At 39.3% G+C, this 26,189-nt stretch overlaps 1 protein-coding gene across 3 annotated transcripts in view; it reads right to left on the bottom strand.

The window, feature by feature from the left end:
* Positions 1–26,189, bottom strand: part of TSPAN4 (tetraspanin 4) — a 437,882-nt gene that overhangs the window by 209,472 nt on the left and 202,221 nt on the right. The window contains exon 1 of one of the 3 annotated variants that reach the window (XM_070957397.1): positions 11,345–11,457. The exons of the other annotated variants lie outside the window; for them this stretch is intronic. Coding sequence (XP_070813498.1) covers positions 11,345–11,368 — 24 coding nt within the window. The 5' untranslated portion in view covers positions 11,369–11,457. Of the gene's footprint in view, positions 1–11,344; positions 11,458–26,189 lie in introns of those variants that run through there. 3 annotated transcript variants of the gene reach the window in all.

Here is a 26,189-nt window from a genome sequence, read left to right as displayed (position 1 = left end):
GCTATAATTTTCCAGTATATCATTATTTGATTGTGGATAACTGAATACATTATATTGTTTTAAAAGCTTGAAATTTGCTATTCAGCTCTAAACAAAGCATAAATACCAGGAACCACAGTCAGAACAGTACAGTATAAATCACATAATGAGATTATGGACTACAATAAATTTATCCATATTACTAAATTTATTCTACTTTAGAAATCCTATCAAATTTAAATACATATTGTATGTATAGAAAATGAAAAATTTACGATGTAATACAAATCCATGGATCGAACTAAAATCTAGAAATAGTTTCCAATCTAAATTAATGTCCACATCAAATTTACTTTAAAGATTCAAAGTTACAGTAGTCTGGAAATCAAAGTATATTCCGATATAGGTAGTCCTCAACTTATAACAGTTCATTTAGTGACCGTTTAACGTTACCACGGCACTGAAGAAAGTGACTTGGGACCATTTTTCACATTTATGACCATTGCAGCATCCCCATGGTCATGTGATGTACATTCAGATACTTGACAACTGACTCACAACTGACTCACATTTACGACGGTTGCAGTGTCCCAGAATCATATGATCCCCTTTTGTGACCTTCTGAAAAGCAAAGTCAATGGGGAAATGAGATTCACTTAACAACCTAAATTTTGGGCTCAATTGTTGTCGTATGTTAAGGACTACCTGTAATTTGGTTAGCCATTGTTCCATACAGGGAATCAAATGTCCTTGCTAATAAATGGCATACACTATATTTGCAGCCGTTGGCAGGAACAAAGCTAATGCAGCATACTTTGAGTTTATGGTTTAGTAAAGTTTAATAAAAATATTGCAAGTTGAAATGGGAGTTCAACATTTAAGATTTGTTTATTTCTGATATGAATAATTTTCCAAAAATATTGAGCTTTTTTACATCATTGCTGTCAGATATGAAAGACGGATCTGCCCCGCTCATTACATTTCCAAAAAATTTTAGAGATCAAATTATCCATTTTAGCAATCAGGACTGGAGTAAATATATCAATAATACACCTTATACCAATTTTCTTTAAGTATAATATTCAGAGTAATTTAATATATCTTGCCCTACTGAATTCTAATTGTTACATATCTATTACTGCATCTAAATTCTGCATCCATTTAATCAGAGTCTTTGAATCGTTCAATTTCTGAATCACACTTCACCAGCCGTTTATAAAGAAAAGTGCTGAATCCACAAATAAATTAATACTACAACCCAAATAAAGTAAAATGTGACCTTTGCAAAGATTATCATATGATAAGGATGAGAATGAAGATTATCACTCCAATTGAAGAAGGACACAAAAGAACTTCCTCATTTATTACACTATCTGGAAGGGCTCCATGAATCCATCCTTATTTTGCACCTTCTAATTTTCTTCATGAATTAAAGGAAAGTTGTGACTTCTTATTGCTACTTATGAACAGTTTACGCATGAATATTATGATGAAGCACACAAGTGGGCACTGAGATTTGTTTATTATTTATTTTTGGCAGCTGCTGCATAATTACCCATTTCTATGTTGCTCTGTTTTTAATCTGTTTCTTTTTGTATCTTCGATGTCCATTGAGAACAAAACTTACATTTGCTTACTGACCATTAGAAGCCATATTCTACAGATCACTGATTTAACACACATGCTGAAATTTATTTAAACAAAAAAAACCCCTACCTTTTTAATAACACATTTATACTAATTATAGAAAGAAATCAGAAAATATAATATGTTAGAAAATAGCCAAAGGTAATAGCAAAGTCAAGCTAAGTATAGCAACTTGCCTTACACTAAGTCAAACCATGGGTCCTTCCATCTTAGTATTGTCCATGTTGACTGGCCACGTCTCTCTAGATAATGTCTCTCCCAGCCAGTGGTGGGTCTCAAATTTTTTTACTACCAGTTCTGTGGGCGCGGCTTGGTGGGCATGGCAGGGGAAGGATACTGTAAAATCTCCATTCCCACCCCACTACAGGGGAAGGTTACTGCAAAATCCACATTCCCTCCCAATCAGCTGGGACTTGGGAGGCAGAGAATAGATGAGGGCGGGGTCAGTCAGAATTTTTACTACCAGTTCTCCAAACTACTCAAAATTTCCGCTACCGGTTCTCCTGCTAAAACCCACCTCTGTTTCCAGCCTATATGGAAATTCAGGAGGCTGAATCCAGATGTTTCTACCTGCATAATATCTGCTATTCCACTGGCTTTATACTGTGATTCCACAAAAGCTTCTCAATATTCCCCAAAAGTGCTTTTCCAAAAGGCAATTGAATTTTCTTTGTTTGTTTTTTCTTTGAAAACATTTTGCTTCTCATCCAAAAGCTTCTTCAGTTCAGAAGAAGCTTCTTTATGAACTGAAGAAGCTTCTTGGTTGAGAAGCGAAACCTTTTCCAAGAAATAAAAAATCAAGAAAGTCCAGTTGCCTTTTGGAAAAGCACTTTTGGGACAACCATAACCTGGATGATTGAGAATTTCCATAGACATTTCAATATCTCCTTGATAGTTCTAACTACTAAAATGTCTTTGTGTAAAGCACCGACACGCTAAATGAAAAGGAACAAAATTAGAAGAGCAATTAGAAAAGTTCTCATTCATTTTTTTGGTAAATGATATAAATGTAGAAATGTAAAATAAGTGACTGTAAATGTAGAATTTCAAAAAGAACAAAGGCAACAAGCTGGAAAATGGGAGGGCACAGTTGATCTGCAAAGAAAATCTGTTTCTCCAGTGAGGAGATACATATGGAATAATTCTTTCCTGGAATGCTCCCTCACTTCACTTGTCTAGCTCTGAGTTGCCTGCTTTTTATGAGAAGGAGTAAGATGAGAAGGAGATGAAAGGAGGAGTTGATGCTAGATGTTCCAATTAGTGCCACAGATGAATTAAATCAAGGGAGTTTTGTATACCAATGTAATTTCTACTTGGAGCTCATTGTTCATCAAACCATGAAACAAGGCTATTGATGGGGAAAAAAGGGGGAATTAAGAATCAAGAGAAAATTTCAAGTATATTAGCAATGAATTTCAGATGGACAGTTAGAACAAAAGAACTGTTTGAAATTTTTTTTAAGATTCTTCTTTGCATTTAAATAAACCAATGTTTTCTACCAGGTGAACATTTAAGCTTTAGTGTAATAGTTATAATGCAGTAGCAACTGCAACTGGATTGCAATAAAAAGGCAGTAGCCAGTAGTGGAATGGGAGCTCCCACCCCACCCCAGTGTTTCTGTACATCGGATCCCAGTATACAGCTCAATCAACAAAGTCCATGGTTAGGAATACTGAGAGCTACAGCTGAGCAGCAACTGGGGAGTCATGGGAATATCCTTCTAAGATTTAATACTCTTCCCCCACATTCATATAAATGCACATTAAACAAAGAAAGAACAGGCATGCATTCATTTTCTTTTCCCCATTGTCTATACAGTATCCACAGGTCATAATTCATAACTCAAACTGCAAAGGGGCTTTGTCTTGGCAACAGTATAAGGATTATGATAAGTTACTTGGGCTTGGAGGAGAGAACAGAGCCAAATTGAATAAAAGTGAAGTACCAGGGAGACTGCTTGGGTATATGTTCCTAATATTGCATATGCATTTGTTCCCCGTATACCTATTCATATGATCCCATGACAATCTATAAATGCTACAGTATATGAGCTTTGAATTCTTCTGGAGAATAAAAAGAAGTCTATTTCAACACAGCCTCCTCCTGAATTACATGAAAGGGACATAAAAGAGGTGAAAAGACAAATTTAACTTAAGTAAAGGTAAAGGTTCCCCGCGCACATATGTGCTAGTCATTCCCAACTCTAAGGGGTGATGCTAATCTCTGTTTCAAAGCCAAAGAGCCAGCACTGTCCGAAGACATCTCCATGGTCATGTGGCTGGCATGACTAAACACCAAAGGGGTATGGAACGCTGGTACCTTCCCACCAAAGATGGTCCCTATTTTTCTACTTGCATTTTTACATGCTTTCGAACTGCTAGGTTGGCAGAAGCTGAGACAAGTAGTGGGAGCCCACTCTGTTACACGGTGCTAGGGATTCGAAACGCCAAACTGCCAACCTTTCTGATCAACAAGCTCAACATCTTAGCCACTGAGCCACGGCACCTCCTTTAATTTAAGTAGGAGACATTAAATGCCAAATATCAGTATACAATTAAAGTTAATAATATTGGTAACTTGTTGGTTATAATTTAAATTTTTTCTTAATAAAATAATTTATATTACTTAATATGTTTCATGAGTACCATAAGGTATTTACTCTACTTTTCCTTATCCGTTAATGATTTCCTAGTACTGCTGAAGGTCAAACTAAAAGTTATATAGGAAATCCATAACTGATTCTCCAATGGAAAAATATTGGGGATGGGAGGATACAGGTAGTCCTCAACGTATGACCACGATTAAGCCCAGAATTATGGTCATAACTCGAGGCACCACAAGATAGGACCCAATTTTCTGACATTTTTTGCAGTGGTCGTTAAGAGAACAATGTAATTGTTAAGCAAATCATTTTCCTCCAATGGACATGTTTTGCCAGAACCTGGAAATAAATACCAGAAATAGGGAAAAAGTGTCAAAAATTGTGATCATATGATCACTTTATGCTACAAACTAGTGTAAAGATGAATCAGTTGCCAAGTGTCCAAAATGTAATCATGTGACCGTAGGGGAGGGTAAGGCCATCGTAATTTCTAAAACTGGACAGAAGTAGCTTTTGGGGAGTCTGTCATAACTTCAAATTGTTGTTAAGCAACCAATTGTAAGTCAAGGATTATCTGTACATGATCCACAGAAGGGGATAATGGAGAGAGAAATGATGTCATATAACGTCATACAAATGGCATGAATTATGTTATCGTATGATTGTTGGATGTTACATAGTCTCCATACTTTGTGTGATGACAACATGACACGTGATGTCACTTTGGCCTATCGATCTAAACTATCATTGCACATAGGAGGAGGAGGAAGTATTAAGTATATTAGCCACTTTGAGTTATTTTTCAAAATAATAAAGGCGGGAAATAACTAAAGAAACAAACGAACAAACAAGGACTATGTGCACACAATCCATATGTGCTGGACTGTTATGTCTCTGACCAAACAATGCATCACAGCGTAAGATCACTACCAGAAATGGGTTTATCTATAATCTAACAACTTCTCTGATTCATTCACAACAGGTAGTACAACTAAATCCATATTCTGAGTTGTTGCAACTTAATTTCCCCTTATCAATAGAGGGGGGGGGGAACTATGGTAATGACATAAGAGAAAGCAACCAAAAGCAACAAAAAGAAGGAAGAATTTAATACACGTTTTGTGTTTGCTAGTTTTTCGTATTTCCAGCAATGTGTGGTTCTAGTATGTTAGATATTAACTGATTATTGGTCTTATTTTATCTATTAAATCCTCAATAAATTTGCAATACTTTTTTAAAAAAATATTTCTTCCCCCTAATCTAATACAGAAAAAAAAAAGAAAGAAACTGATAAGCAACTGAAACCCATATGGTATGCTTAAATGTGCATTAGGACTTAAAGTAGTACAATAAAACTGTTATTGTGTTTTAATTTGTACCAAGTGTAAGAGGCTGGAGAAGAATGGTAATACTTCCTATCCTACACATTATCCCAATCGGTACTGGGAAAGAAACAATCAGTACAGTTCAGTCAAAAACAGTCCTTCCAGTTTCCTTAGCAAGGTTTTCCAGATGTTGTTTGCTATTACCTCCTCTTCTGAGGTCTGAGAGGAGGAGACTGGCCCAAGATCACTCTATTGGCTTTGTGCCTGAAGCTGGACTAGAACTTGCAGGCTCCTGGCTTGTAGCCTAGTGCCTTATCCACTACGCCAAACTGATTAGCCACACACATTTACCAGAAAGTTAAAACACACCCACAGGCAGTATTTTACAATATGTACCTTGTTTCTCTGAAAATAAGACCCTGTCTTATATTTTTTGGAACCCTGAAATAAGCACTTGGCCTTATTGCCATGCACTTAAAAGCCCAATTGGGCTTATTATCAGGGGATGTCTTATTTTGGGGAAAACAGGGTATATTTATTTATAGTTTGAACCTAATTGTTCTTAAGAAATATAGGTCCAGCTACTTAACATAAAACATGTTAGCTTAAGTCTATTTTCAAATACAAATTTTCCAGACTGAAATACCGAGCCTATTTTCTTCAGGTCAAAAATCACATTTGAAATATAGAGTTCTGGCATTTCAAGCCTTTGATCCCAACTGGCCATTCCCTTTGAGATGAAAATTAAGATAAAATAAAAATCAAATGATTGGGCCATTCCAAAGATAAATCTGAAATCATCCACATAACCTCATATTGTGCTGCAGGGAAAAATAAATTCTTTGCTTGTCCAGGTTAATAAAAGACCGAGAGATCAAACAAATTCTGGTGTAGGAGATGGTGCAAGCTGCATGCTAATGCTTGTGTACATGTATTTTACTGAAATGTGAACCCACTGCTCTCATCTGGAGGTCCTTTCTGCAAATAAGGTGTGAAAGAGACACTTGCTGTGCTCTTAAGCTGTATATGTACAATTGCTTAGGTCAGTAGTTCTCAAGCTGTGGCCCACAGACCGCTGAGGTGTTACAATGTTATCACAAGGGGTACACAAAGGCTTGAAGAAACATTGTGATTTAAATCTTGAGTTAAATCTTGGTGGTCCGTGGTCATGGTCTGTGGCCACAAAAAGTATTATCCATGGTGAAGAAAAGATTGAGTACCACTGGCTTAAAGTCATACAATCCTTCTCCTGTTCAGGGTTTTGGAAGGCAGTTCTTTTGCTTCGTTTCCTATATAGAATTTACTGCCCAGTCTCACATTCACTGACTCTTTGGAAGCTGAATACTGGCTTAATGAGGACACATAATTGAGCAGAAATGACTAGGGAGAGGACAGCTGCTGAGCACATGACAAACCTTGGCTGCTTCTAATGAAACATTTAAACGCTGGTTTCAGGGAGGAAAATGGCACTAAGGTGTTTCTCACAGCTAAATGAAGAAGAAGCAGCTCTCCAAAGTCAGCAATGCATTTTTCATACACTTCATTGATTCTCCATTAATAGTACAAGCAGTGGTGGGACTTGAATAACTTAACAACCGGTTCTCTGGCTGGGTAGGCATGATCGGTTGGTCATGTGACTGGGTAAGTGACGTCACTCACCACACCCAGCCCTGCCTCCTGGCCACTCACCTCAAAGGCAGAGGTAGGATTCAGCCAGTTGGGGCTAATCCCACCACTGGCTAGCCCCACTCCTGCCCGTTTTTCAGGCTGGTTTTGGGCCATTTTCGGGCCATTTTCAGGCCATTTTTGGGCTGCTTTCAGGGCCATTTTTCAGGCTGTTTTCAGACCATTTTTGGCCCTCAAAAAAGGCCTGAAAATGCTCTAGAAAATGGACTGGAAAACAGGCTGAAAAACAAGCATTGATGGGGCCAGCCAGTGGTGGGATTTGCCAGTTCGCCAAACTGTGCAAAATCTTAACTACCAGTTTGCCCGAACCGGTGCGAACAGCCCACCTCTGAGCACAAGCTTCTTCAGCTCGAAATACAGATTTCCAGCAGAAAGATTAGGCAACCAGATTCCCTTGTTTCTAAAGGCAGACCAGATTTTTTTCTTGGTATCCTAAGTTTCTGCTGGATCCTAGGCTTCATTCACCCAGTTGCCTTGCAAAATGATTCCAGCTCTCTCTTGTTTGCAATCTAATTATGATCAAATAAATCATTTCTGAGATCTCTTGCTATCTTAATCTTATCTCTGTCCATCTACTTGGACATAAAATTCAAGATTACTGGCTCTGAAAACCTTTGAAATAATTCTCTTCCCTTTTTGAAATATCTCTACGACTGGTGTGTGGGTGTGGGTATTCAATTTTGGCAACTTTTTAAGACTTATGGACTTTCAGCTCCCAGAATTCTGCAAATTGAAGTCCACAAATCTTAAAGTTGCCAAGGTTGGAAACCTCCCTCTATAACTTCACAATGAAACATTTGAAACAAATTCTCATCTATAATAATAATAAAAAAATCCTTAATCCACATGTCATTAATGGATAGTAAAAAGACATCAGGTGGTAATACATTATTGAGTCAACACTAATAAGGCGTTGGATGGCAGACCTGTTTGGGTGACCAGACATATCCTACCTCTTCTAAATAAACAATGATGGTTGTGTTTCCAGCATTGAATAACAATTTAACTCCCAGCCCAGTTTGATTTTACATATAGAATTAGAAGGGGAGAAGTCATCTTGTTCTTTATCTTAGACACCAAAATATTTTAGGAGGGCCTTCATAATGATTGCTAAAGAAAATACTCAGATTCAAATACAGTATGTCCTGTTTGTGAGCCTTCCAATAATTATCTGCTTGGCCATATGGCACAGGATAATGATGGGTTCCCATTATCTAATTTGTGGGAGATCTTTCTTGGGATGTTATGAGAATTTGCCTAGCTTAGATATGAATCCCAAGAGTTCTTAAAAACATTCTCAGGGGTGAAATGACATAGAAAGAACTGCTATATTTTAGCTCTAGTTATAATTTACATATTCTAAGCAAATCTAAATATGAAACTGTAGCTTCAGAAAGACCAAAATTGTTATTTAATTAAGCTATTTAATTATATACTACAGCAGCTGTTGAAAGGGAAGATTACATCCCATTACACATTTCCAGCCTTAACTTCTTTGGAGTACAACCACTGAACTTTTAGAGGGGAAAATTTACTGACAGTTTGAAACATTTCTCAACTATGTTCTTAAGGGATTAACAAAGAACATTCAATTTGTTATTTTGGTAGCCTTAATCCCAGTTTATGACATTATTTGGAAGCAAGTTCCATCAATTTCAGGAGGATGCCTTGCAATTCTTCTAGAAGAGATTAACGTGGCTCTTTAAAACTACCACGCTCAGTTTCTACAATTAAAAGGTGCAATTCAAGCTAAAAATAATACTCTGACGTAGATAGATAGTAGACAAGTATGTGGACAATGGGATTTTATCTAATTAATGTATTAAAAGATTCATTAAAACAATTATGTAGTTAAAATATTTATTAAAGAATAATAGTTGCTGAATGTGACCCTGTTAGGATATGTAGGAGAAGGAGTGGCAAAACCTGGGGATGGAGTTAAAAGAGGGATCATCCTAGAATCCCTACATAGCCTCAAGTGAACTAAGTCCAACTTCCCTTGAATTCCATTGACCTTTAACCTAACACCAAGCAGATGTTAACCATTAGTTGAGAAGATTCTTGGGCATGGAGATGATTAGCAATAAATTAATTTAATTGGATCTTCATGTGTGGACCTGGTCTTTTGCATCTGACAAGGTATTTCCTTCACTCAAAATGTATTCCGATCCAGCAGCATTTCCTAATGTCTAAAAGCTTTACAGGAATCTTAATGGCTGGTTCCACTACAAAACCATTCCCTTCTTGATCATCAATAGACCCATAGAACTCTGCTAAAATGGACCTATCACTTTACAAAAACACATACTTTAAATAACTATGAGTTTTATAGTTAATAACTAGGGTTTCAATCTCCTACAGCTTTCAGGTTTCAACCTCTCCTAACATGATGCTCAAGAGCACCAATATGGTTCCTATTGCAGCTCTTCACATTTATAATTCCTTACGCACAGTCACTCATCACTTCCCGCCTGGACTATTGCAATGCTCTCTACATGGGGCTCCCCTTGAGGAGTACCCGGAGGCTCCAACTGGTGCAGAATGCGGCCGCGTGGGGGATTATGGGAGCAAGGGGGCGCTCCCATGTGACACCTCTCCTGCGTGAGCTGCATTGGCTTCCAGTGGTCTTCCAGGTGCGCTTCAAGGTGTTGGTTACCACCTTTAAAGCGCTCCATGGCATAGGACCTGGGTATTTGCGGGACCGCCTTCTGCCGCCGATAGCCTCCCACCGACCAGTACGCTCCCACAGAGAGGGACTCCTCAGGGTGCCGTCAGCCAGGCAATATCGGCTGGCGACCCCCAGGGGGAGGGCCTTCTCTGTGGCAGCTCCCGCCCTCTGGAACGATTTGCCCCCGGAGATAAGAAGGATATCAGATCTCCGGGTCTTTCGCTGTGCCCTGAAAACTTTTCTTTTCCATCAAGCAGGGCTGGCGTGACCCCCCCCCCTTTTTTTTTAGTTTTTTAGTTGTTTGGCTTTTAATCTGTCAATGGGTTTTAATTCGAATTGTTTTAAATTTTGGGCCAAAGTATATAATTCTTTTAATAATTTTAAATTTTGTATTGTTATGTGTTTTAGTTCTGGCTGTGCACCGCCCTGAGTCCACTAGGAGAAGGGCGGTATACAAATAAAATAAAATAAATAAAATAAAATAAAATAAATAATGCCCTCTGCTCCTCCTGACTTTTTCATTGTTTAAAGCAGGGGTCCCCAACCCCCAGTCCATGGACTGACATTGGGCTGCGGCATGCCAGCAACTGGGCCGCACAAACAAATGAAGCCCCATCCACAGGATGTGGGCAGCATGCAAAACCACACCCCCTCTGGTTCGTAGAAAAACCTTTCTCCATGGAACCGGTGCCCAAAAGGTTAGGGGCCACTGGTTTAAACCCTGTTTTAAAGCAGATGTTAAACAATGTTTAAAGCATATTTTAAACAATGGGAAGCTGTTATGCTGCAAAACAAAACACCAGTCTATCACAACTTCTTCTGTGATAAATATCAATTCAAGCCTGCCAGATCTCTCCTTGAGATCTTTGTCTTGCCCTTCCCCTATAACAGAGTTCAAGTATATTTTTGTGTAGCTATTCCTCCAGCTTTGAGAGCTTCGTCTAAGCAACAATTTAGAATAGAATAGAATAGAATAGAATAGAATAGAATAGAATAGAATAGAATAGAATAGAATAGAATAGAATAGAATAGAATAGAACAGAACAGAACAGAACAGAATAGAATAGAATAGAATAGAATAACAGAGTTGGAAGGGACCTTGGAGGTCTTCTAGTCCAACCCCCTGCCCAGGCAGGAAACCCTACACCACTTCAGACAAATGGTTATCCAATATCTTCTTAAAAATTTCCAGTGTTGGAGCATTCACAACTTCTGCAGGCAAGTTGTTCCACTTATTAATTGTTCTAACTGTCAGGAAATTTCTCCTTAGTTCTAAGTTGCTTCTCTCCTTGATTAGTTTCCACCCATTGCTTCTTGTCCTACCCTCAGGTGCTTTGGAGAATAGCTTGACTCCCTCTTCTTTGTGGCAACCCCTGAGATATTGGAACACTGCTATCATGTCTCCCCTAGTCCTTCTCTTCATTAAACAAGACATACCCAGTTCCTGCAACCGTTCTTCATATGTTTTAGTCTCCAGTCCCCTAATCATCTTTGTTGCTCTTCTCTGTACTCTTTCTTTTACAGTGCCATCATCTGTTCTGGAATGTGGAGAAGCCCTTCACATCTGGAATTTGGAGAGGGTAGAATAGAAAATATAAACTTTTCCAGGACTAAATGTTGAAATAAATGTTTTTCCAGGGTTATCAGGCCCTAGCAGTTTTAGACTGAACGATGACACTAAAGCACAACATTGGAATAGAATCAAAGATATATTTTTATTTTAGTAAAAACAAAGCTGCACCAAGTTACATAAGTCTAAGGGCTGCATACCAAATCTAGTGATCTGTAAACATTCTGACCAAACAAAAAAGAGATAGCTGAACAGAGAATGGAAGCAGCTGTAATACAAGCCAAGACTAAGAAAAGGAATGCTGTGAACATTTTTTTCTAAATTCTTTCATATTTTTATCTGCCTCTTCTCTGCCACTGCTGTTTTACTGGTTCTTGTTCTCCCGGAACGTTTGGGCAGAGTGCTGGAGCTCTAGGCATAATCAGACAAAATCTGTTTCTTAACTTCCTGGTTTCTCTGAGGGCTTCCAACCATGTCTCCATAGGGACAAAGAAAGTTCTATGTTCCTCTCCCCCATGCTTCTCATTGGAAGAGGGAAGTGGCTTGAGGGCTATAGTGTTCTGAGAGTCATCAGCTTGACACTGTTTAAAACCAGCTTTATGCATCATATTTATTTCTAGGAATACTTTTGGTCTCCACTCAGACATATAAACAGATGGTAGTCGTCTGTACAATGGGGGAGGGGGGAACACAACCACGAAAACAACTTGGGCATGTACAATATACATATAATCATCAAATGTTTAAAACTCAATTTGAGAATGGCTTCACCTTTTAAACAGCCATGAAGAAACTGGCTGTCATGACGAAACTGTAGCCAGCAAAGATGTGGAGAACAGCAGGAAACTTCTAGTAAATCAGTGCTTGGCAAATGGGTTTTTGCCATAGGCAACTGTTTTATGAGAGCATTCCCAGCTTGTCTTAAAATTCCAAATGTGCTGAACAGCTCCAATATACCACAATGTTCTTTTAGAGGGAAAAAGAAAAGCCTAGTTAACTTGCAACTACAGTCTCGACAGAACAGAGATTGTAACAAGTTCTTCTACATACATGTCTTGGTGAGCATTTTGAAACTGACATAAAAGATGACTTAAAGTAACTGACTACAGATTTAAATGTAGAAATAGCAGGGAAATTAAATTCAAAAATATGAAGGGCAAGATGGGAGGAATATTTCAAGGCTAGTCTTCTAAAATGGGCATTGTCGAGTGGCGCAGTGGTTAGAGTGCAGTACTGCAGGCTACTTCTGCTGCCTGCCGGCTGCCTGCAATTTGGCATTCAAATCTCACCAGGCTTAAGGTTGACTCAGCCTTCCATCCTTCCGAGGTCAGTAAAATGAGGACCCAGATTGTTGGATGCAATATGCTGACTCTGTAAACTGCTTAGAGAAGGCTGTAAAGCACTGTGAAGTGGTATATAAGTTAAGTGCTAGTGCTATTTGTATAATATATCTAACAAAGATGAGTCTAGCTTCAGAATCTAAAGACAAGGGGCAATGAATGAAACAAATATTATGTGTCTATATTCTTTACGTAATCTATATTCTTTACATAAACACACTATTTCCTTAAAAAAATACTCATAACAATTATATTATCTGGGATGATTACCACGCAGTTTTTGAATCTGAAGAGCAATGACAGAATAAAAATACTAGATTCCTATTGTTGCCTACTTCATAGGCTATCTAGTTAGTTCCAATAACTGGCTAATTATAATCAAAGCTTATTTTAAAAAATGGTCCTTGAATACGTTAGCTGTAGCTTCGTACTCTGGGTTACTTCTATTGGTCATCCATGAAAAGAAATGACTCATCAACATCTCCCTTGTTTCTCTTATATTGATGGGAGACACCATTTTCCCCAGAATCTCCTTTTGTATTTTAAGATGACATATGAAAATAAGCCACGAGTCAATGAAAAAAATTGGTCTTCAGTATTGGAATCCAAGGAATCAAAGATCCATAAATGTTATATTTTCTAACTAAAAGTGAAAACACAAATGAAATTTGAGCATTTATACTAAAATCAAACATAAAATTAGATCAAATTAGGCTACATGTAACTGGTGAAATTCTAGTCACTTATTCATTAATTGATAATAGCTTTATAATGCTCTAACAAAATCATAAAAAATGAACAAACATATACAAAAAGCAAATAGAATAAAACTAAATCAAACAATCATAAGCAACACATTAATGCTATGGAACTGAAAGATCCTTAAAATAAAACATCCTGAAGAATGTTGAGATCTTCTCGACACCAAAAAACTATAACATGAATGACACCAAAGCTTTTTCAGAAGATGCATCTTTTTTTATCAATCCTCCCATACATTTTTCCCCATGAATTAATTTATGATTTTCCTCTGTGCCCCCTTCCCTATACCCAAAAAACTGTCAGGCAGGCACTACCACCATACTTACCAGTAGTGGGTTTCTCTTACCTTTGCTACCAGTTCGGAACTGTGAGCGTGCGTGCATGCTCACTTCGCTCGCGACACTTCTGCACATGCGCAGAGCACCCATGATGACGTCCGGGCGGGTGGGCGGAGCCTCCCGCCACCACTGCTACTGGTTCGCCCGAACCAGGGCGAACCAATAGAAATCCACCAGTGATACTTACACAACAACCTGTGAGTATTTAAAAGCTATTTTTGAATCCTATTGCCTCCCCAAACAGGCAAATAGAAAAAAACATTTTCCCACAAAACATGCATAAACCAGTGGTGGGTTTCAATAATTTTTACTACTGGTTCTGTGGATGTGGCTTGGTGGGCATGGCAGGGGAGGATACTGTAAAATCTCCATTCCCACCCCACACCAGGGGAAGGATATTGTAAAATTTCCATTCCCTCCCCAATCCAGGGGAAGGTTACTGCAAAATCCTCATTTCCTCCCGATCAGCTGGGACTTGGGAGGCAGAGAATAGATGGAGGCAGGGCCAGTCAGAATTTTTACTACCAGTTCTCTGAATTACTCAAAATTTCCGCTACCGGTTCTCCAGAACTGGTCAGAACCTGCTAAAACCCACCACTGGCATAGACATATTTTCTCACAAAACAAACATTACTATAGAAATGCATTTTCTATACTTGCAACCATGTTTTATTAATTGAGAAAATTACTTTGATTCATTAAATCCAATCCACGTATTAGTTCAGTTTCTATCTGAATTCATTAAAAAATCCTCAAGCATCCCTAGTATGTAAACTCAGAATACTGATTTCACAGCCATGTATTCAAGCATCCTATTAGTAATTTCACCTCTGGGTACAAAGGCTGTTGCACTGTTTTCTTTTTGCATCCTACTCTTCTTCTACAGATGGTTAATGAATCATACTTATTCCTCTATCATTTATTTTTAAAAGGCCAGGCTTTATGAATATGAAGTTGATTCTCTTTTGTGGGTTACAAATTAAGATTATTGTTAAAAATGACCACCATTTTTATTGTTAAAAATGACCATATTTAAAAATAAAGTGATTATTACTTCACTCTCAATGGTCAATTGCTTATCAAAAACTTCCATAAGATAGTTTGCATCACTTTTACATTCTGGATTTTTCAAGTGTTAATATTTGACATGACTCCTCCAGACAATATTAATTTATGTTTATTAGAAAAAAAATCAATATAAATGCCAAATTGTCATCCGCAAAGACTCCATCTGTGTCACATCAAGCCACATAGCACAAAATCATTATTGAACTGCAAGAGCGTCTGGTGCAGAAAAGCAAATGATTAAATTGGTAGCGCCCTCAAATCTTTGTTATTCCTTCATATTATAATGATCGTATTAAAGGGGAAATGTCAAGCAGTCCAAACCCAACCATAGATATGCAAATTACAAGGTTCACATTTTAGAATCTTTTATCTGAACCACACAGTGTTGAGAAAACTCACCCAACCCCTTATGATTAAAAAGTTTTTATGCATAAGTTTGGCTTCTCAGCAACACTAGCTATTGCTCAATAAGAAAAAGAGGTTTTCTCACTGCTGACACTAGAAAGAGGCATTTTGGAAACTGATAGCATATGCTTGTTTTATGCTAATCTGGGATGGTAGCCTTGGACATCATACCTCCAGCAGAAACCAAAACATATGGAGGCCATTTTATTTGGCTAATATATCCCTGAACAAGGGAATAGCTGAATTTAGGATAATTCTCTCAAATAAGAATAGGTAGGTAGAGGGCGAAAAAGACAGATACAATGTCCAATGTTTCCACTAGTCAGCCTAGACTTCCACTCCAGCTTAAAATCAATCTTGAATATTTCTCCATGCACCAATAAATATGTATATGTGATGCCCTGAGTATGTATCAGCATATATTTACAGTTCTGTGAAAAAATATTCATCACCTTTCAGATTGTCTGAATTTTTATATATCTTTGCCCCTGAATTTTATCTGAGCTTCACGTAGCTTTTTGACAGCTACAGATGATGGATAGATGGCCTGATATTCTCCTTTAGAATTCTCTGGTACAAAAGAAGAATTTGTGCTCCCTTTAATGAGGGCAAATCATTCAGCTCCTAAAGTTGCAAAACCATAGTTGATGAGATTTTTATAGGACAGAGCTGGCTCAAATCACCCTGATTATTCACATAACTGCTCCTACTAATCCCTTCAATTAAATTGATTGAACCAGGAGGGCAATTACTTTTTCATACTGGCAGATCTGAAGTTGGATGACTTGTTTTATGAAATAAATCAAACCAGTACCAAACAGTGATGATATGTCTTCATTTAGATTCCTTTTATATTTCAGTAGGATACACATCGAGTTTTCATAAAATAGCACGTTTGTATAGATATCCGCCAGCAGTGCATACCCAAAAGGGGCAGCGGCAGGAAAAATAAAAAAGGAAGGTCCCAATTAAATTTTATTTCCTGTAAAATAAATTTCTCCTTTAATAAAATTAATTAATCCACCCCTACATACATTATATGTCCACTTGCCAATGACTCCAGGAGTCATGCCAGATCATTTTGAATTGGTTTCTTTCAGTGGGGCTCAGCAGAGGGCTGGCACCAAGATGGAGGCTCAGTTGGGAGCAAGTGTCCTTAATAAACAGGAAATGAGCCCTCTTCCTATGCCAGCATAATAAACATAAAGAGAAGAGATCATCAGACAGGGAAGGAAACAAAAAAAGAGAGGCCTTTTGAAGGGTTAGAAAAGGATTAATTTCAAAAGATAATCTCAAATGACTCCACCTTTTAAGAAATCACATCGTTTCTACATTTTGGGCAGACTCTTCTTCACACTGAAGGTAACATAAATACATAAATACATCATGAGGGATCCTTGGTGCTCTCTGAGCTTGCTTGTTTTCTTGCAGATGTTTCATTACCAAAACTAGGGAACATCACTGACTAGCACTGATGATGTTACCTACTTTGGGTAATGAAACGTCTCAGTGGTGGGATTCAAAATTTTTTACTACTGTTCTGTGGGCATGGCTTGTGGGTGTGGTGTGGTTTGGTGGGTGTGGCAGGGGAAGGTTACTGCAAAATCCCCATTTCCTCCCGATCAGCTGCGACTCAGGAGGCAGAGAATAGATGGGGGCGGGGCCAGTCAGAGGTGGTATTTACTGGTTCTCCAAACTACTCAAAATTTCGGGTACCAGTTCTCCAGAACTGGTCAGAACCAGTGGTGGGTTCCTCCCGGTTCCGCCCGGTTCTGCCGAGCTGGTAGCAGTGATGATATGACGTCACCGAACCGGTGCAAAAATAAATGGGTAGATTGGTACAGCCTGGTAGACCTGCTAAATCTTAAATAATTGTCACATGACCATCAAGCCACGCCCATAAAATAAGCCACACCCACAAAATAAGCCACGCCCAAAGAACCGGTAGTAAAAAAATTTAGAACCCACCCCTGGTCAGAACCTGCTGAATACCACCTCTGAAACGTCTGCAAGAAAACAACCAAGCTCAGAGAATCTCTCATGTCAACCCTGAGCTACAAATATTCTCCTTTATTAGTATAATTGCATCAATTCCACGGTGATTATTTATAAAGGGTCTCATTTTTGTAGCAGGTAAATATGGTAATGCAGCTAAGTAGATACGATCATAGAAGTTCACAGTGCCCGTTCTACTCATACCAAAAGAGGTGAGAGCAGTGGTGAAATCCAAATTTTCTTACTACAGGTTCTGTGGGTTGTGACTTGGTGGGCGTGGTGTGACTTAGTGGGCGTGGCTTGGTGGACATGGCAGGGGAAGGATACTGCAAAATCTCCATTCCCAACCCACTCCAGGGGAAGGATACTGTAAAATCTCCATTCCCATCCCACTCCAAGGGAAGGATACTGAAAAATCCCCTTTCCCTCCCCACTCTAGGGCCAGTCAGAAGTGGTATTTGCCGGTTCTCTGAACTACTCAAAATTTCCACTATCGGTTCTCAGAACTGCTCAAAATTTCCGCTACTGGTTCTCCAGAACCTGTCAGAACCTGCTGGATTTCAACCGTGAGTGAGAGTCCAGATCTTCTAAAACTGATCTTCTGATCATTTGCTTTCGCCTAGAGCTCTAACGCTGAAAATGACTATCTGAAGAAAAGCACTTGGGAAAATCAGTCCCTAGAAGACAGAGATTAGGAATTCGTCCTAATGTAACCAAAGGATGCCAATTTCTTCCTTAGCAGCACACAAAGACTTGTGTCTTTGGGGCTGGAGAAAGAAAAAAATTGCCTCTTTTAGTTTGTGTCCTTGATTCAAAAAAAAAAAAAAAAGAGCCTCTTTTTGGAGGCATTAACAAGGATGTATTCCCTGATTGGAGAAGAGGTCAAATAAAGGATAAAAGCCTTGAGAAAGTGGCAGCTACTCCGTTGCTTCTCCATGCCAGCACACAAGGAGTAAGAGAGACTGACAGGAAATACAATACCAACAATTGCATCATCTGTCACAGACAATGCAATCTTCATGCTCACAGTTAGCCTCATCTACCAGCCTCACATTACTAGTGGCAATTTCACAGCGTTTTCCCTGTCTTTAAGAAAGGCAACTTCATACCAGGCACAGCAATAAAAATCAATTCTCCAAAACCTCAATCCCATATTCAGTAAAAGCAAAAGCTTCACAGAACGTTATAGTTAGATTATGTTGCTTCACTGCAAACCAAAAAGAAGTCATATATATGCAGATCTGCCTCCTGCAGAACCTGGAAATCCAGCTCTGTATAGAGGGGGGAAAAATAGTCCCAGGACTTCAGTTCTAGGCCTTCTTTTCTCAGTCTTTTGACTTAATGGATCTTTTTCTAGTCTTGAAAATCAGAGGGATCTGCTGCATGTTTTATAATAATTCTGTCTAGCCTGAGAATAACTGATACCTGCCTTGGCAACTTCTGACTTTATGGGTTGGGACTCCCAACAAGCGGCACCAATCACATGAAGGGATGCAGGGTACAATTTTAAATAATTTCATAGGCTGATGCTGATTTTTACTTATTTTACTGCACACTATCATCTTTATTATTGTTTTATTGCTTTTTTGGATGAACAAAAAAGAATTAAGTGAAGGAGGAAGGAATCAGTTTTCCTTAGCTACCCAAGGAAGCTATTTTGTTGGGGAAACTTTATGCCTTTACGCCAACTTCCTCTTCTCTATATCATTGGGATAGTTGGGCTTATAAACTAATAGCAAGGTCACAGCTAGCTTGGTTCTTAGAGAGATATGGACACCTACAGAAAAAATCAATTTGTTTCATTCCAACTCTTGTAAAATCCAGCAGTCTTCGATAGGTTTAGCTAAAGGAATAGATTCTCTCTTCCACTTATATAGTGTAAGTGAGAACTACCAAGGCAATCTCAGAAAGGCAAATGATGGTAAATTGAACTGCTTGATTTGAGATGCAAAAATACTTTAATGGATTAGCTAACACTCCTAAATGCAGAAAAGTCAGATTTGTGTCTCTTGTTGTTACCATCTAGTGGTCAGTTAGACTTTTGCAGCTGGTGTTCTTGAAAGAGAAGGACTATAAAACTTGCTCAGAGATTATTGGATGGCATTTCTTCGGATCTTGTATCAAGATTTCAAATGTATCCCCAATTTTGCTTATGGGAGAAAAAAAGGCAGTACAACTAGGAGGTAGATGTAAGTTTGTCCTTCTAGGGTCATTATTTTTGTCTTCTTTGGAAATGTTTTATTCCATGGCTGGTTAACTTCATTATTTGCGGCTGCTCTTTTTCCTTTCTGATTATTAAAAAAAAAAAAAAGGTTGAAACACAACAGAAAAAGATACTGATCTCTTGAACAAACAAGGGCAAAAGGAAAAGGATGAAAATTTCTGATCAACCCAGATACTTTTATATTGCCTGTCATCTGATCCCTCCAGTTGAGAAGTAGATGGTGATCTCTTTGCCTTAAAAATGCGCTGTGTAGTTAGCAATGAAACAAATCTCTTCCATCTCTTCAGTAACAACTTACTTGAAGTCCATAATTCTGTGCATTAAATCTATGCTACATTATTGACTAATGAACACATGATGCCTCTGGGTGCTTCCAGTATAAATGCTTCTATCAAAATCAATGACATTTATGACAACCTGTCTTTGTATTCTAATGGCTGGAACCCTGATCTTGCTTTGGGAAGCTGGACTCTGTGATCCCAATGCCTGTCTCCCCTGCACTCCACTTCTATGGCACTTCTATGGCACACCTACAGCACTATGCTTCAAGCCTTGGAGTGAACCTCAAATGCTTTTCTGCTATTAGCTTCTGTTGTACCTGAATTGTGTGTTTCCAACCCGTTTCACTGTGCTTTCTCTGTTTATCCCTGATACAGGACAAAGCTAACTCTTAGGAATCTCAGTTCCTTATAAGCCCAGTTTTGAGGCCTATGTATAATTTCTAACATAGGTTGTTAGAATGAGGTCCCAGTCCAAAATTAAAAGATCCCTATTTTGAATTCCAGAGTACCCAACATAGGGATAGCCAAATTGTGATTAGACTAACAAAGAACACAACAGATCCAGATCTCACAATGCAGCGCAATTAAAGCAATGGCTTTTGATTGCTTGCTGACTATTACAAGATATCTCTCTTAGGATAATCAATGTGAAAACTGGCAGTTTGGCAACCTTCTCAGAACACCTCTCCATGATAATGAAATGAAAAGTGCTAATGTGCAATTATAAGGTATTAATTCACAACCCCAAGCCAACCAGTTCAGTTGGAATAGTGTAATTAAAACAAAAGCCACAACAGAAAATTCAAATTTGGAACCACATTGTAGAGGAGCAAAGCCACAGGGAGGGGCTTCGTGTGTTTAGAAAATACACAAAATAGCTGGATAAATTAGTCCAAAGTTTATACAATTAGCCCGTAACAGCTTGGCATTACCCATGGAAGGTACAGATAATTAGGTTCAGTTTCTCTGAAAATCTGCCATGTTCCTCATGACAATAAGCTATTTGTAGTTGGATGCTGTAGCCAATTTCCTAAATTCACTCTAACTTCCAAGGGCTACCAACCCAATAATTTGCTTGTCAAAAATTGTTAAATCAAGGCAGAAGAAAAGCTATGAACCATAATATTAATCTGAGGGATTTTGTTTTTAACAAAATTCCAGAGCTATCTCTTTTTCTGCTAGAGAAATTTTGAGATCAGCTGGGCATACCAAACAGAAGAACACTGTAGGAAAAATGTCTAAGAAAACAATTATATTTCATAGATTAAAACAGAAAGAGTTCATTGGAATGATAAAACCTGGATTACAAAATCCGTACCATCTCTACATGGCAGTGAACAGATACAGCTTTCTATAACTTTACAAAGTGGCTATCTGAATTTTTGCAATTCAGATGCAATAGCAATAGCACTTAGACTTATATACCACTTCACAGTGCTTTACAGCCCTCTCTAAGCGGTTTACAGAGTCAGCATATTGGCCTCAACAATCTGGGTCCTCATTTTACCCACCTTGGAAGGATGGAAGGCTGAGTCAACTTTGAGCCTGGTAAGATTCAAACTGGCAAATTGCAGAGCAGCCGGCAGTCAGCAGAAATAGCCTGCAGTATTGCATTATCTGGGTCCTCATTTTGCCAACCTCAGAAAGATGGAAGGCTGAGTTAACCTTGAGCTGGTCAGGACAAACTGCTGGCAGTCGGCAGAATTAGCTTGCAATACCGCATTCTAACCACTGCGCTGCCATGGCTCGTAATTCTAATATCTGCAGGAGGCTTGACCAAAAAATAAAAATAAAAATAGAATTATGAAAAGAGCTTGTTTTTAAGCTGTTACAAATTAAATTAGAAACTAATGAAGAAGAGGAAAGTAATTTATTAGAATACCAAAATAAAACATTACAAGCAGATATCTATCCGCTTCACCAGAATACTATAGGTCACTGAGCAGCCAGATCTGAAAGCCTGAATTGTAAGGTCAGAAGGTATTAAAAGTATGTCCTATGTCCAAGAGTAGAATCATACTAGACAACCCATGATACACTGGGTCATTGTTTCAGAGATATTTTCTTACCTGAACAGAATGACTATGGGCAGACAAAAAAGCAGTGGGGCTGGAACAACATACAACTTCCAGCTTCCCCACTGACTATCCTTATAAGAAGCCAGAAGGGAGAATGATCATGCGATTGTGGCTGACTATGGCCATGCGGTAGCCTGGTGATGATGAAGCAGCCACAAATTTGCCAAATTTCAATCCCACAGATATAATAGGTCCTAGATTTTGGACACATTGTTTAAGTTGATCTATTAAAGATTTGTTGATTCAAAAATTGTTGCCTTATGATGTCCGGTGGCCCCCAATTAAAGATACAAACAGACAAACAGATAGCAGAGTTTTAGCAGCATACAAAGCATCCAACCTTAATGAATATTTAACTTTTGTATTGTTTTGTATTGTATTGTTTTGTATTGTGATAGATTTAGTTAGCCATATATTAACCTTTATATTTCCCTGTATTTAATTAACGCTTTATCCCTTTTTCTAGATTTCTATTTTTAGATCTTTATGTTTATATATACTTTTAATTTTTAAAAAATGTTTTAAAACTTTGTATTACATTTTTTTAGCTTTTTAAATTCATCACTGTTCGTACCCCACCCTTCTTATGCTGGTCTATGACCATAATAAATATTTGATTGATTGTAATATATAGATGTTTAGTGATGGAGTGAATAATACAATAATCAAGTTCCCAAAATCAATCATGATAGATAGAATAAAGGAGACAGCAGTCACCAGGAAGAGCATATGCCCGTGATGGCGAACTTATGGCACACGTGCCACAGGTTACATGCAGAGCCCTCTCTGTGGGCACGCCAGCCATCACCCCAGCCCAGCTCCACTGTGCATGCGTCACCCACTGGCCAGCTGGTCTTTGGGTCTCTGCCACGCAGGCGCGGGGGAGGGGCGCATGCAGGAGATGCACACGTGCATGCGCGGAAGCACTTGCACTGAATTTTTGGGGTTTGCCTTTGCTGGTGCAGCCCCAAGATACTGGCTTACCGTCACCACAGCAGCCTTTTTGCTGGTGCAAACGGCTTGCAGCCTCAGCCTCTTTGCCGGTACAAATGGACTGCAGCCGCAGCTTCTTTGTGGGCACAAATGATCTGTTGATGCAGCCTCTTTGCCAGTGCGAGCCCACCCCCTCGTGCCCCGTTTTGGCTTCCAGGTTGGTGCAGGCAGCTTTCCAGGCCCAAAATGGGGCACGGGAGGGTGGGGTCGCAAAGAGGCTGCAGGTGCAGGCCAATTGTATTGGTAAAGAGGCTGCGGCAGCGACAGCAGGCCAGTGTCTCAGGGCGGAGTCATGCCCAGCTACACCAACAAAGACCGGAAGTAGCCGCCCACCGTGTTTTGGCTTCCAGGTTGATGCAGGAGACTTTCCAGGCCCAAAACAGGGCATGGGGGGGGATGGGGAGCATGCACTGGGGGGGGCTGGGGCACATGCGGGGGGATGCGAGTGCATGCGCTGGGGGTGCTCACTCATGCGCAGGGGCAGGGCACATGCAGGGGGCGTTCACATTGCATTTTGGGGTTTGGGCATGCGCACATTCATTCTCACACAAGCGCTATGGGCACTCAGCACCAAAAAGGTTAACCATCACTGGCATATACAGTTTCACAATTATCAATATATTGAAATTATAATAAAGATGTTGCAAGATTCTCAGCTAGATTCCAAATATGTACTAGCTAGACAAGATTCCAGGATGAAGATGTTGAAGATAAGTTCAGACATTCAAAGGTAAATAACGGATCACAAGCAGGAGAAACAGTAATCAATTCAATGAGAGATGACTTTGGAGGTGAAAAAAATGAAATTCCTGCCAATATATCCATGCCTGAGAACCTTTATGCCCTGGATATTACCTTGTCACTATTAAAGGGACATGGCAAACTCATCCACCATAACTGTTTAAACCTGGAGAAAGCTGAAAGGAATTTATGATAATTCTGGAATAAACAGCTTTACAAAGAAAGCTGATGCTTATTATATTTTGACATGAACAGTTTGATCCACTTGCTCACATACATTCTTTTCATTAGTACATTCTGTACCTGTGTTCTTGAAAGCTTACTTTTATAGAAGAATAAAAGAATATTAATGCCAAATACTCACACAATAAGCATTCTGGACATATTAAGAGCCCATATAGAATTAAATGTTTTTTTGTTCTGTGTACAGTTGTGAAAAGCTGGAAGCAATTCTAAATGCATTTTTCCTAAAAGACAAAACAGTGAAGTTTTTTTTTTCCCCCAGAGAAATCTCTCCCCACTTCCTAAATCCATCATTATTCAAGCAGAAAAGCATTCATACCGGAGATGAGTAATTCCATAACACTTCATGTTAGAATATACTTAAAAATTCTTACAATTCACAATCATTTGAAATGCCATCAAGTACCAAGAAAAAAAAAATTAAAACAACACCGCCATAATTATTTAAAATCAAGAGCATTATCCCAGAAACATCACATCCATTAAAGGTTCTAAGCTAGGAACCAAAACCAAATGCCAGTAGAAAATCTTGCATTTTAGTAAAGTCAAAGAAAAATTTCTCACCCTAGGGAATGTCTGGATGCCTGACAGCCTGTCAAACCTCTTAAACATTTTGAAAGAGGAACTGCATGCATGTGTATGTATTGGGTGTGTGTGTGAGGGGGGGGGGGGTAGAGGACATCTCTAGGGAATACAAGAGATGTAAATTAGACTGAAAAGTCTAAAAAAAAAAATACATCCCTGGAAGAATGCGATGGCAAGCCATTTTTGTATTGCTGCCACACACCAAAAAAAAGCCTCCATAGATGTGTCCATAAAGTCACTAAGATTCAAGGTTGAACAGAACAAAACTTTTGTCATTTTTTTGTATGTATGTTTTTGAGTATAGATTCACGCACATACAATCAACACTGTATGAGATATAAAAAGTGGGACTGCTGAAAGGTAATACTTTCTAGGTGATTATAGTGGCAAAGTTTGTTTGCTCCCCATATTTCTCATACTGTTGTGACCTAGGCTTCCTGAGTCATTAAAACACACGAGTAGTCCCAAAAACCTCTTTTATTGCAACAGCTGTGAATTACGTTCATTCGCAGCTGAGTCCCAATTAGTTGCAAAAAGTCCTTAGGGAGAAGTCCTTCGGGATAATCACCAACCTTTATCTCCCTTGACACTCTGCCAAAGATCTACTTGGCAAAGCCACACAGAGTCCAGAATCAAACAGAGATGCCGACTGGGAACAGAATTAACAACGTTGCTTTCCTGCAAAGTGCTCAGGTGCCTTTGCTCCTCTTTTAAGCCCTATGGGAGGGGCCAGGCCTTACTCCCAAGTCATCCCTTTTGTTTTAACTGTTCGTGCCTTCTGGCAGCTCTGCGCATGCGTGCACTAGGAACAGGCTCCTCCTGTTCCTCTGCCTCTCTGCTGTCCGACTCTGGAGGCTCCGGAGTCCGCGCATCACTCCCAGATGGCCCTGGCCCCATCTCTGCCTCTGACGCAGAGCCCTCGTCTGGGCCTTCCCCAGACTCCAGGACTGGCCCATGTTCCTCCCCAGCCTCCTCACTGTCCAATTCTGCTGCCAGCTCCGCAGGCTGCTGGCGGACCACAACACATACACAAAAACTGAGGCTCTAACTCCATGATGGCGAACCTATGGCACACGTTCCAGAGGTGGTACACAGAGCCCCCCTCTGTGGGCATGCGCACTGTCGCCAGCTGCTCTTCTGGTTTCCAGCACACGCATGCATGTCGGCCAGCAGGTCTTCACGCACACTGGAGCTCCGGAAACCCAAAGACCAGGTGGCTGGCGTGCGCAAGTGCACTGGCCAGCTGGTTTTCAGGTTTCTGGTGCTCCGGCAAGCCCGCGCGCACACATTCCAATTTGGGCACTCAGTGTCGAAAAGGTTCGCCATCACTGCTCTAACTCATTAAGCAAGGTTTTTTGAGCTCAAAATGAATGCTAAAATGCAGCATCTCGTTCATTCTATCCAGATTTTTCCCATCCATGACAGCCATTTCCTGTTCTCCCAAGCATTTGAGGACAAAAAAAATACATATACTACCAAGCCTTCCTTCCTCTCAAATGATGTGGAAGCAAAATATCATTTCCCAACGTGGGGAAAAAGCTATTTAAGGTAATAATATTCTGACACTTCCATATGGCTTATAACCACCTTGTTACTACTTTCTTTTAATATAACAGAAGCATGATGAGACAAAGTGAAGTCATTCTGTGCTCATTAGAT

This window comes from Pituophis catenifer, unplaced genomic scaffold (genome assembly GCF_029215685.1).
Source record: "Pituophis catenifer annectens isolate HBS135680 unplaced genomic scaffold, rPitCat1.0.hap2 SCAF_1, whole genome shotgun sequence".
Classification (NCBI taxonomy): domain Eukaryota; kingdom Metazoa; phylum Chordata; class Lepidosauria; order Squamata; family Colubridae; genus Pituophis; species Pituophis catenifer.
This window is presented reverse-complemented; position numbering and strand designations above follow the sequence as displayed.